Below are 13591 nucleotides of genomic sequence, written 5' to 3' on the forward strand. Positions count from 1 at the left end.
GTCGCGTCGTATGGAAGTCTTGTGTACTGTGCACTGTGGTAGTCTTAAACTCCATTTGTACCGTTTTCTTTTGCAGCATCTGAAGATCTTTCATGTTAGTGTTGAAAGTTGTGTCTCATGTTACACCACCGTGTAATGTGGTGTGTAGAAGCGACGCTTTATATGGTCTGAGATTAGTTGTAGTTGACGTTTTTAAAGATTTTGATGCTGAGGATTGGCATTGATGTTTCACTTTCTTCTTTTTCTTGACGTGGTTTCTAAAATGACCTCGGTCTCACCAAACTCTAAAGTATTTTGTTTCCACTTTCCAGTGTATTAATCATCAAATATAGTTAAATCTTTATCTAGAATTGGCCTTATTGTAGCTGTTCTAGTTGAGTGTGAAGCAGCTGCTTACACTGCCGCCTCACACATGAGTATTTTATTTGTGTTCATAATCCCTACATTCCTTGGATTGACACCCTCATATGGTCACAGTTATGCATGTACAGGAACTCTTAATTCAGTAGTTTCGAATGATCGTTGCACGACTCTCAGTCTTTGAAAGGATTTACAATGGCTTCAGTATATATATATATATATATATATATATATATATATATATATATATATATATATATAGCTTCACTGTGAATATTACATGTATTAACCCTCAAAATACCAAGGGGTACAGGGTAGTTTATGCCCACATTTTCAAAATGTCATAATCTAGTCAATTACATTGTTATCTAAAATTAAAAGAAAAACATTTTTTAATGAGCACTAGTGGAACAAATAAATTTTTCATGCTTCTCACTAATTTTAAAGTCATATTCAACAATTTAGGTACAAAACCTTACTTACACATAAATATCTCTTTAAAAATTACATTATGAGAAAATTTCTACAACAATTAACGAAATTTGCATTTTAAAATTTTTCTTTAGGGTGGCCATGAAGTTCCCCTCCACTCCTCCGCACCTGGTTGTAAACATGATTGAAGATGCATTGATATTGCCAAAGTGTGCTAAAAGATATTTTCGGGTTCTGGACCAAAATTCCAAATCAGTACCTGTTTAAAAAGTATGTGGTTAATGTAAGTCAACAAAAATTTACGAATTTCTTATATTACTTATGTTTTATACAGTGGGTGTAAAATAAGGTTTATGTGCAATTAAGGATCAAAATAGGCAATCATTATGGAGCTACTACGTAGCAACACTCATCACACATAGATAACATAATGGAAGGAAGAAAGAGAGAACAGTCTTTAGCGTCCCATCGACAACAAGGGCATTAGAGATGGAGCACATTCTTAGCATGTTTCAAGAATGGTGAAGGATATGGGCCATCCCATTTCAAAGTAACAATCCTCTTGTTTGCCTTAAATTATTTAGGGAAATCACCGAGTATCTACATCAGGTTGGCTGAATGCTGATACTAAGCACTGTCCTCCGCAATATTATCAGTTTTTGTATTTTCGAGTTTATTATTGTACTTTAGACAGTGACTAAAGCACTAAGAAGATCGATGTGCGTGTGCACTGTTCTGCAAATTTTGAAAGGAACCTTTACACTACACAGAGCTCTGATGTACGTGTTTATTCATACACGCTCTTGATTTAGAATTTTAAAAAATAGTTTTATATTGTTCCTGCTTAGTAACACAAATACAATAAATAAGGAGACTGAACACATAATTCACTTTCTTACTTTTAGATGTGTAATTGTTTTCATTTACAATGTGTGACTAACACTTTGAATTATGTTTCTGCGGTGGTGTTGATAAATAATGTTTTATAATGAAACTTCCCATAACGATCTAATCATCCTGATAATTAGAAACTACATTATAGTAATGTATTGCGAAATTTATTTACTGTTGCTGGAGAATAACTAATAAATAACATGATTTTTAAAAAAAAACTTTATTTTTTTCAAATATTTAGAGTACAGAACTATAATCATTTGAATCACACACTGAACATCTTTGTGATAATATGCTTAAGGACTAGGCTCCAACAGAGTTTATGGACTAGAATGCTTTCAATAATTACGATAGCATTGTTTCGATGAAACATTTCTATTGTTAATGAAAGCAAGTCCGTTGGAATAGACTCTTAAGCAATAATATGCTAATTGCATTTCGAAAGGGACTCATTAATGACTAAAAGGGAAGGAAAATCACTTACTAGTGGCAAAACAATGCCAAGATATCTTTGTTTCTTCGAAGATTACATAATACCATGAAGAGAATAATATTGACCTTTCTATAAGCAGAACTTCCAAGCTGCTAGATCTTCATGAAGGTGGGAAGACTGAGTTGTAGGGGACCTTGCTAAACACTCTTTCAGCCATCTCCTTGAAGGAGGCAGCCAGGGCTTCCTGTATGACGGGTACCACCTCCTTCGCAATCTCTTCAGAATTCTCATTCAGAAACTTGAGGGTGTTGTCAGCTGTAACACACACATAAGTTACAGAATTACCTTTACTTTATCAGAGTCATAATCATCTTAGAGCATCAATTAACAGGCCAAACTCTAAGACATATGAGTATTGCTGAGGTTCATGTGTTTTTTTTAAATTATTGCCATATGTATTTAAAATATTGCAAACGTATCAGAACACTATGAAAAGTAGTGCCCAATAAATTAAATAATGACACTGATGGAGGTCGTGAATACGTCAGATGTCTCAACTGTTAAGATCAGTACAATAATCAAAATTTCAACTAGTAGGAAATTATAAAATGAGTCTCTGCAGGTGCTAAAAGTAGCGATTACTGCTCTTCACATAGCTGATTGTCTCTGAGACAAGCATATCAGTGTCTTAACATAGTTTGCATATTTACAATCAAAATCTTAATCTTCTGGGAAGTGTCATCACTTTTTAAAATATAGTACTTACTACAGAAATGTGAGAGGTGACATTTACTTTCGGTGTTTATCCACAGTTAATTTGTGGTAACTAGTAGCATTCATCCTATGTCACTATCTTTTAAGAGTTATGCTATCTGACTGAAATTTTCCTAAATACACTAGCGTCCACAAATAACGCAACTAACCGCTATTTCCCAGTCTTGTGTCTAATTCACCGTATAATCATAAAAACTGCCAACAGATTCAGTACGATCGTACTATGCACGGAAAGTGGAGTTCCGGTGAACGGACATCCACGTCAACCATCAAGTCAGTTACCATTTAGACAGTGTAATATCTAACGTGTATTCCCACATCCACGATTGCTGAATGCAGTCACCGACGGTGCAGCATGGCACAAAGAAGAGGCCTACCAGAACACTCTGCTGTGGAGAGCCATAAGAAGAATAGAAGCAGGACAGTTCGCACACTGATGAGGCCCGATGGCTTAATGTAAATCGTTTTGTTATTTCACGGATGTAGCAACAACTTACAGAGGCCGCAACAGTACCCCAAAGACCAGAGCAAGGCCGACCACGTGCGATATCAGAAAGAGAGGACCATTATTTTAAAGTTAGGTCACGATGGTACTGCCTCAGCATTGTACGGAAACTGGCATCAGACCTCGCAGCATACACTGAACGTCTTGTATCAAGACAAAATTTGTCCAGAAGACTTTGGCAGAGTGGCCTTTATTGTCGAAGAGCTGTTGTATCTGCACCAATGATGCGTTTTCACAGAAAGGAACGTCTAGAGTGGAGACGTCAACATGCCGTCTGGGCGCTCGAACAGTGGACCAATGTTCATTCCACAGATGATTCCAGATTTGGTGTGTAGAGTGATTCTCGACGCATTCGCATATGGAGGGAACGAGGAACACGCTTTTGGAATCCAAACATTATGGAAAGAGACCGATAGAAGGTAGGGTATCTAATGTCGTGGGCAGGGATTATGTCGACCGTATGAAGACCTCTTCTTGAAGTTGTGTGCGTGAATCGACAAGGTTTAACTGCTGTCAGGTATCGTCACAAGATTTTGAAACCCAATGAGTGGTTGTTTCGAGGTCTTGCGGGCCCAGACTTGTATTGATGGACGATAACGATCGGCCTCAAAGAGCAAGATCGTTTGATATTTTCTTGGAAACGGAAGATATTGCACTCATGGTATGTTCTGCTCGCTCTCCCGATTTTAATCCCATACTGCATATCTGGGATACACTAGGGAGACGGGTTGCTTCACTGCAGCATCCATCAACCACTCTAGAAGACTTGGGAGCAACTCTGCAGAAATAATTGACGTTATTGTCTCTAGTTGAGATTGATGATGTCTTTGTCAGACCTGTGTTACTGCCAGCGGTAGTAACACCTCATATTCAGCGCATTAGCCAGTTGTCAGAATCTGTATACAAATCTGTTAAGTTGGAAAAATCTTGGAACATTTTATGAATATTGCAGCTGTTTACGTTCAGAATTCCTTACATTATTACAACTTTACTATCATCTGTTTGTGCTGTTTGTGGCAAACCAAACGCAACCGTCCAAAAATTTTGAGTTTTTTTCTTAATTTTTGGACCAGTGTAATTCATCACATTGGCAGATGGTGTTTGTGGCCAAACAAGAGCTGTATCATTGGAGAAATACAGAGCCGATCGAGTTTGCCGGGACTTACCCCAGTTCACTGTTAGTAGCGACATGTCACCACAATGCGTCTGTGCGTAGCACACAAATATTGCACCATAATTTAAGAATGGAATTAAAAGTTAAAGTTGCTTTTCCTAAATTTGTTAGCACGTCTTTTAGTATACTAATTTGTAGTATGTCAAATCTCGGAACGATCAGGTCAATATTTTTCCCTAAATCCATCATTTTACGGAAAAACAAGTGGTGCTAAAAAATAAATCTAGAAACCGAAAAATTGGTCATTGTGTGCAGATGTATGTCTAAATTACCTGGTACAAGTCTCAATGTGATTAAAGAAATATTTTGGTCAGAATTCGGGTTTTTAAGAAAAATTGAAGGCACCACTTAGAAATATGAAAATTTGTATGAAGCTTCAGTTCAACATAAAAATAGTAATTATGTAACCCCATTGCGCTACCTCTAGTAGTTTTCGAGTAATTTTCAGGGAACTAAAATTGTAACTAAGACCTTATTTGTAGTAGGTTAAGTATCTGTTACATTAATGCTAAAAAGTTTTGGTTGCTACACGTGATGAAACCTATTAAATAATAGAGCTATGACAACTTTCAAGGCCTGGATATAAGTAATGACAAATACAAGGTTTCTTAAAGTTGTATTCCAGAGATCAGGTTCTACTGAAGTTCCGTTCTGAAAATTCTAGACGGCAAAGGTTCAGTGCAGGTGAGCTAAAACATTTCGGTTATTTTAAACAAATTAACTACATCTACAAAAATATTACGAAGATTCTAGATTAATACACAACAGTGTTTTAAAATATTATGTGCCTGAGAAAGAGGCCATTTGGAGGCTGCTTCTGTCGGCATAGGGTGGATAACAGCAGGTATTCCCTTGGCCGTCTGTTGCGCCACATACATAAATATAGCCTCGGAGGCTAGACTAGGCTTCACTTCGCATCCAGCCACTGTACGATCAGTGTCAGTCAAACATCAGAGTGCGTGCTGCCTCGGATGACGCCAGAGACAAGCTGTTACTAAACGCATATATCCAGTAATAATAGAAAATGAGCCCACGAGGACTGTACACCTTCTTGGATCACTTAAATTTCGCAGATGTAACCCTTAGTGTGCCGTCCGTAATGTTAACAAATCTGCATGGAAAGTTGTGATATTTATTTTCCACCTTTGTGGCGAGCCATTATTTTGATTATCAGAAGACACAGCGAAAAACAATTTAAGAGGAACTTACGATAGAGGTCGCCTCTGAACTGCTCTAGTGATGTTTAGTATAGAGAGATTTATTGTCAATATTAACATACACAAGGTTGGACAAATGGATCTTTACCAAATATATCTGTCAATTCGAACTCAAAACCTTTATTTATAATTACAGTTTTGATCCCGCTGAGCAAATAGAGTATGGCAACTTTTCTTTCAGTGGGCTGGACAAAAATGTGAACTTGCAGACTGGGAACTATGGTCAGCAAGTTCTCCATCGCTTTCCGGCTGAAGACAAAAATAATTTCCAGGCTCACGTATAAGATGGCGAACAATATTCAAATACTTAGAGCAATTCAACCATATTCTAATATTTCAAATATTCTCTTCTATTACTTATAACTGAGATTATTATATACTATAAACTATTACTGCTGTTATTATTGATCCACCACCTCACATGATAAGTCCCACAACCTTACAGCAGAAGAAAGAAAAAAATTATAACTACTTATGACTAAATCTGTTTATACTAAAAGCTTGCACCTCAACACAACAAAAGAATTTAATCGTTTAACGAATAACACAAACCTGATGACAAATAACAAACTAAATTACAAATCTAGAACGAAGTCCTTTCATTACTAACGGCCATGTATTTTATAGACGATTTTCTTAAATTGATAACTAATAGCACAAAGTGTATGTACGACAGTTACTTTTTGATTTACAAACCAAAGCTACTTTTAATTGTAATACACATAGTAAGTATAAATCCTCGTATTTCCTTGCACTGTTTTATGACAGACACTTATTGTGGGAAATCAGGGGTCTGCCGTTGATAAGTAGACATTTAATATCAGTTTAATATCTGTATAACTAGCAGGTGTTGTCAGATGTGAAAATTACCGAACAATCAGTTTAATAAGCCACAGCTGCAAAATACTAACACGAATTCTTTACAGACGAATGGAAAAACTAGTAGAAGCCGACCTCGGGGAAGATCAGTTTGGATTCCGTAGAAACACTGGAACACGTGAGGCAATACTGACCTTACGACTTATCTTAGAATAACGATTAAGGAAAGGCAAACCTACGTTTCTAGCATTTGTAGACTTAGAGAAGCGTTTGACAATGTTGACTGGAATACTCTCTTTCAAATTCTAAAGGTGGCAGGGGTAAAATACAGGGAGCGAAAGGCTATTTACAATTTGTACAGAAACCAGATGGCAGTTATAAGAGTCGAGGGACATGAAAGGGAAGCAGTGGTTGGGAAGGGAGTAAGACAGGGTTGTAGCCTCTCCCCGATGTTATTCAATCTGTATATTGAGCAAGCAGTAAAGGAAACAAAAGAAAAATTCGCAGTAGGTATTAAAATCCATGGAGAAGAAATAAAAACTTTGAGGTTCGCCGATGCCATTGTAATTCTGTCAGAGACAGCAAAGGACTTGGAAGAGCAGTTGAATGGAATGGACAGTGTCTTGAAAGGAGGATATAAGATGAACATCAGCAAAAGCAAAACGAGGATAATGGAATGTAGTCGAATTAAGTCGGGTGATGCTGAGGGAATTAGATTAGGAAATGAGACACTTAAAGTAGTAAAGGAGTTTTGCTATTTGGGGAGCAAAATAACTGATGATGGTCGAAGTAGAGAGGATATAAAATGTAGACTGGCAACGGCAAGGAAAGCGTTTCTGAAGAAGAGAAATTTGTTAACAGCGAGTATAGATTTAAGTGTCAGGAAGTCATTTCTGAAAGTATTTGTATGGAGTGTAGCGATGTATGGAAGTGAAACATGGACGATAAATAGTTTGGACAAGAAGAGAATAGAAGCTTTCGAAATGTGGTGCTACAGAAGAATGCTGAAGCTTAGATGGGTAGATCACATAACTAATGAGGAAGTATTGAATAGGATTGGGGAGAAGAGAAGTTTGTGGCACAACTTGACCAGAAGAAGGGATCGGTTGGTAGTACATGTTCTGAGGCATCAAGGGATCACCAATTTAGTACTGGAGGGCAGCGTGGAGGGTAAAAATCGTAGAGGGAGACCAAGAGATGAATACACTAAGCAGATTCAGAAGGATGTAGGTTGCAGTAGGTACTTGGAGATGAAGAGGCTTGCACAGGATAGAGTAGCATGGAGAGCTGCATCAAACCAGCCTCAGGACTGAAGACCACAACAACAACAATCTGTATAACTAATAGAAAGTCTGACAGAAAATTAGAAAATACACATATAATTAAATACATCTACGTCTACATCTACGTGATTACTCTGCTATTCTCAATCAAGTGCCTGGCAGAGAGTTCAATGAACCACCTTCAAGTTGTCTCTCGACCGTTCCACTCTCGGACGGCAAGAGGGAAAAACGAGCTCTTACATTTTTCTGTGCGAGCCCTGATTTCCCTTATTTCATCGTGATGATCATTTCTCCCTATGTAGGTGGGTGCCAACAGAATGTTTTCGCAATCAGAAGAGAAAACTGCTGATTGAAATTTCATGAGAAGATCCCGTCGCAACGAGAAACGTCTTTGTTTTAACGATTGCCACTCCAATTCACGTATCATGTCTGTGACACTATCTCCCCTATTTCGCAATGGTACAAAACAAGTTGCCCTTCTTTGTACTTTTTCGATGTCAGCCGTCAGTCCCACGTGATGCGGATCCCACATCGCACAGCAGTACTCCAGAATAGGACGAACAAGCGTGTTGTAAGCAGTCTCTTTAGTAGTCCTGATTCACCTTCTAAGTGTTCTCCCAATGAATCGTAGTATTTGGTTTGCTCTAAGCACAATATTATTTATGTGATCGTTCCAATTTAGGTTATTTGTAATTGTAATCCCTAATCATTTAGTTGAATTTACAGTCTTCTGATTTGTGTGTTTCCTTGCGTATTCGATGTATAGCTTATTTCTTTTAGTACTCTTGTGAATAACTTCACATGTTTCTTTATTCAGGGTCAATTGCCACTTTTCGCACCATACAGATATCCTATCTAAATCATTTTGCAATTCGTTTTGATCGTGTGATAACTTTACAAGATGTTAAATGACAGCGTTATCTGCAAACAGTCTAAGAGGGCTACTCAGATTGTCTCCTATGTTGTTAATATACATCAGGAACAATAGAGTGCCTATAACACTTCCCTGGGGAACGCCTAATATTACTTCTGGTTTACTCGAAGACTTTCTGTCTATTTCTACAAACTGTTACCTTCGTGACAGGAAATCACGAATCCATTCGCACAACCGAGGCGATACTCCGTAGGCACGCAGTTTGGTTAGAAGACGCTTGTGAGGAACGGTCTCCAAAGCCTTCTGGAAATCTAAAAATATGGAATCAATTTGACATCCTCTGTCGATAGCACTTACTACTTCATGAGTATAAAGAGCTAGTTGTGTTTCACAAGAACGATATTTTCTGAATCCGTGCTAACCATGTGTCAATAAATCGTTTCATTTGAGGTACTTCACAATGTTCGAATACAGTATATGTTCCAAAACCATACTGCAAATCGACGTTATTGATATAGGCCTGTAATTCAGCAGATTACTTCTACTTCGATTTTTGGGTATTGGTGTGACTTTAGAAATTTTCCAGTCTTTAGGTACGGATTTTTCTGTGAATGAGTGGTTGTATATAACTGCTAAATATGGAGCTATTTTATCACCATACTCTGAGAGGAACCTGACTGGTATACAAACTGGACCAGAAGCCTTGCCATTATTAAGTGATTTAAGCTGCTTTGTTACACCGAGGATATCTCACCTTGGCAGTTTTTCGTGATTGCAGTTCAGGAATATTTACTTCGTCTTCATTGGTGAAGGAGTTTCGGAAAACCGTGTTTAATAACTCTGCCTTAGTGGGACTGTCATCAGTGACTTCACCGTCGTTATCGTGCAGCGAAGGTATTGACTGCGTCTTGCCACTGGTGTGCTTTATGTATGACCAGAAGCTCTTTGGGTTCTCTCCCAGATTTCGAGATATTGGAAATTATTGAAAGCATCCTGCACTGAAGTACGCGCTATATTTCGAACTTCTGTAAAACTTAGCCATTCTTGGGGATTCTGCGTTATTTTAAATTTGGCACGCTTTTTTTCGTTGCTTCTGCAACAAAGATCTGACCCGTTATGTGTACCATGAGGGGTCAGTACCATCACTTATTAATTTATGAGGTATATATCTTTCAATTTCTGTCGATACCATCTCTTTGAAAACATTCCTCAACTTTTCTGCACTTACATGATCAGATTGGAAGGAGTGAAGACTGTCTCTTAAAAAGGCGTTAAGAGCATTTTATCACTCAACAGAGGAAAGGCCACTGGACGTGACGGGATACCAATTCGATTCTACACAGAGTACGCGAAAGGACTTGCCCCCCTTCTAACAGCCGTGTACAGCAAGTCTCTAGAGGAACGGAAGGTTCCAAATGATTGGAAAAGAGCACAGGTAGTCACAGTCTTCAAGAAGGGTCGTCGAGCAGATGCGCAAAACTATAGACCTATATCTGTGACGTCGACTTGTTGTAGAATATTAGAACATGTTTTTTGCTCGCGTATCATGTCGTTTCTGGAAACCCAGAATCTACTCTGTAGGAATCAACCTGGATTCCGGGAACAGCGATCGTGTGAGACACAACTCGCTTTATTTGTTCATGAGACCCAGAAAAAATTAGATACAGGCTCCCAGGTAGATGCTATTTTCCTTGACTTCCGGAAGGTGTTCGATACAGTTCCACACTGTCGGCTGATAAACAAAGTAAGAGCCTACGGAATATCAGACCAGCTGTGTGGCTGGATAAGAGTTTTTAGCAAACAGAACACAGCATGTTGTTCTCAATAGAGAGACGTCTACAGACGTTAAAGTAACCTCTGGCGTGCTACCGGGGAGTGTTATGGGACCATTGCTTTTCACAATATATATAAATTACCTAGTAGATAGTGTCGGAAGTTCCATGCGGCTTTTCGCGGATGATGCTATAGTATACAGAGAAGTTGCAGCATTAGAAAATTGTAGCGAAATGAAGGAAGAACTGCAGCGGATAGGCACATGGTGCAGGGAGTGGCAAGTGACCCTTAACATAGACAAATGTAATGTATTGCGAATACATAGAAAGAAGGATCCTTTATAGTATGATTATATGATAAGGGAACAATCACTGGTAGCAGTTACTTCTGTAAAATATCTGGGAGTATGCATGCGGAACGATTTGAAGTGGAATGATCATATAAAATTAATTGTTGGTAAGGCGGGTACCAGGTTGAGATTCATTGGGAGAATCCTTAGAAAATGTAGTCCATCAACAAAAGAGGTGGCTTTCAAAACACTCGTTCGACCTATACTTGAATATTGCCCATCAGTGTGGGATCCGTACCAGATCGGGTTGACGGAGAAGATAGACAAGATCCAAAGAAGAGCGGCGCGTTTCGTCACAGGGTTATTTGGTGAGCGTGATAGCGTTGCGGAGATATTTAGCAAACTCAAGTGGCAGACTCTGCAAGAGAGGCGCCCTGCATCGCGGTGTAGCTTGGTGTCCAGGTTTCGAGAGGGTACGTTTCTGGATGAGGTATCGAATATATTGCTTCCTCCTACTTATATCTCCCGAGGAGATCATGAATGTAGAATTATAGAGATTCGAGTGCGCACGGAGGCTTTCCGGCAATTGCTTCCCCCTACTTATACCTCCCGAGGAGATCATGAATGTAGAATTATAGAGATTCGAGTGCGCACGGAGGCTTTCCGGCAGCCGTTCTTCCCGCGAACCATACGCGACTGGAACAGGAAAGGGAGGTATTGACAGTGGCATGTAAAGTGCCCTCCGCCACACACCGTTGGGTGGCTTGCGGAGTATAAATGTAGATGTAGATGTAGATCAGCTTTTTTAAGTAGATATACTCCTATCGTTACCATAGTGTCTTGCACAGCAACCAATCCATTGACCATAACATTCTAAAAAAACCGTAATTTTAATGAAAGACAATGACTGAAATGAATTTTTGCATCTATTGTCTGTTTTTGTGTATTTCTGCAACAAAACTGCAATTACAACTCAAATGATACTTCTTAGAACAGAAGCAAAAAATTTCTGCCCTTCAAGTATACTATTTTTCCATAAGACAATTCTGAGGTACCAAAATTTAGCCTAATATAGACAGGGAATAATAAATTTCCGGCAGTAAGTAACTGAAAATTACAACAATGTGAGCTTTTATAAGGAAAAAATACAAAAATAAAATGAACTTCAAGAGAAATAAAAGGATCGCCTCATTAGACTCTCTGAGATGGTTGACGAACTGTTGACATCAGTAGTCTAGTAATCTTCATGACTATTCTTTGTTTAACTTTGCCAGGTTCTTCTGGCTAACGTCCTTACCACTCTCAAACATAATGTACTTTTATCGGATGTTTCAATAAGTGATATGGACGTTAGCTAGAGGAACCTGCCAAAGTTAAATGCACATAATGTTGTACAATTGATGTATGTTTTAATATTACATGAAACATTTGTAACTGTTTAACATAATCTGAAAAACCAACGTTCTATACAAAAACTGCATTTCTGAGAGAATTAGGTTCTGTGGTATAATCTGAAGTTGCCTCAGCTATAGTTTTCTGTTAAGACAGCGCACTTTGTTATGAGCTATGAACGTAAATGTCTGTTGTGATGTGATTAATTGGTGCTGAGAAGGTGTTGCAGTATATGACAACTGTGAAGTTCGAGTTCCACGTCATAGTATGACATTTCTGTGGATACCTCACTTCCACAATACAGAATCTGGAGGAGAATACACATATAGCCACATGAAAATGAAATTTGCTGTAAAGGTAGGAATCGTGTCGTATGCATTACCATCAACTCGGTGGACTCGTCTATCAAACCTAGTTTTCCAAGTATTTCACTTTGAAATCAGAAACCTCTGGGCTAGGCACCCTTTAGGTCCCTGTTTAATCCGAGCAAATCGTGTACCGTAAAATATCGTAGTTGTTTTGTAACTGAATATTGCTTTTCGTTAATAGAATCTTGGTGATTCCTGTATCTGTCAATATAAAAGACTAGTTAATCTGTTATATTTAAATAATCTGGTATATCTACTTGGAATACCCGCAGGTACTTTCTAATGATACATTACTTTTCTATATTATTTGAAATAAATGAATGGAGTTTCATTGCATTATGGCAGAGTGCTACAGCAACCAGTTTAGAATTATTTCAGAGTAAAAACAATCTTGGTTGCGAAGTTATTTAATATCAACGATGTGGTTCACTCTACTAGGATTTCATCAGATTGAACAAAAGTAACTGGATATGTAACACATCTGTCATAAAGCCACATAAAATGGAAAATGGACGCAACAGTAACTGGATCTGTAATCCATCCGACAGATTGCATATCCAGCTACTGTGGCGTCCATTTCCCATTTTATATGGCTTTATGACGTGTGTGTCGTATATCCACCTTCTTTTGCACAATCTGATTTGCCCCAAAAGAGTGATACGCGTTATTGATGTTAAATGACTTCGCAACCAAGACTGTCTTTGTTCTGAAATAAAATACATAAAACATTGACACTTGGGAAATCCAACAAAAATTTGATTTCTTGGATTCTGTTTTGAATCGTATGTGTACCATGATTACTAACAATAACAGTATGCATTTTCTAAATAATATTAAGTCTTACTCTCAGCGACTACATGAATGGAGAAATTTTTCTCTCTTTTGCTGCAGAAAATTGTTTCCTCTACGACATAACGAAATTACTCAATGTATGAACACATAATCAGTAAAACAGTTACTCCTATTAGCATTAATCTTATCATCACAGATCTAACAACTGAACA

The 13591-nt window shown here is 38.1% G+C and overlaps 1 protein-coding gene across 2 annotated transcripts in view; it reads right to left on the reverse strand.

Moving 5' to 3' along the window:
• Positions 1-909: 909 nt before the first annotated feature.
• The window catches only part of LOC124711461 (protein takeout-like), a 116626-nt gene continuing 103944 nt past the window's right edge, over positions 910-13591 (reverse strand). The window contains exons 6-7 of one of the 2 annotated variants that reach the window (XM_047241557.1): positions 2245-2434; positions 910-1051 (exon numbers count right to left, since the gene is read on the reverse strand). In XM_047241557.1, coding sequence (XP_047097513.1) covers positions 2280-2434 — 155 coding nt within the window. In that variant the 3' untranslated portion in view covers positions 910-1051; positions 2245-2279. Of the gene's footprint in view, positions 1052-1923; positions 2435-13591 lie in introns of those variants that run through there. The other variant, XM_047241556.1, reaches the window with a different exon arrangement.

Source organism: Schistocerca piceifrons, chromosome 8, assembly GCF_021461385.2.
Source record: "Schistocerca piceifrons isolate TAMUIC-IGC-003096 chromosome 8, iqSchPice1.1, whole genome shotgun sequence".
NCBI lineage: Eukaryota > Metazoa > Arthropoda > Insecta > Orthoptera > Acrididae > Schistocerca > Schistocerca piceifrons.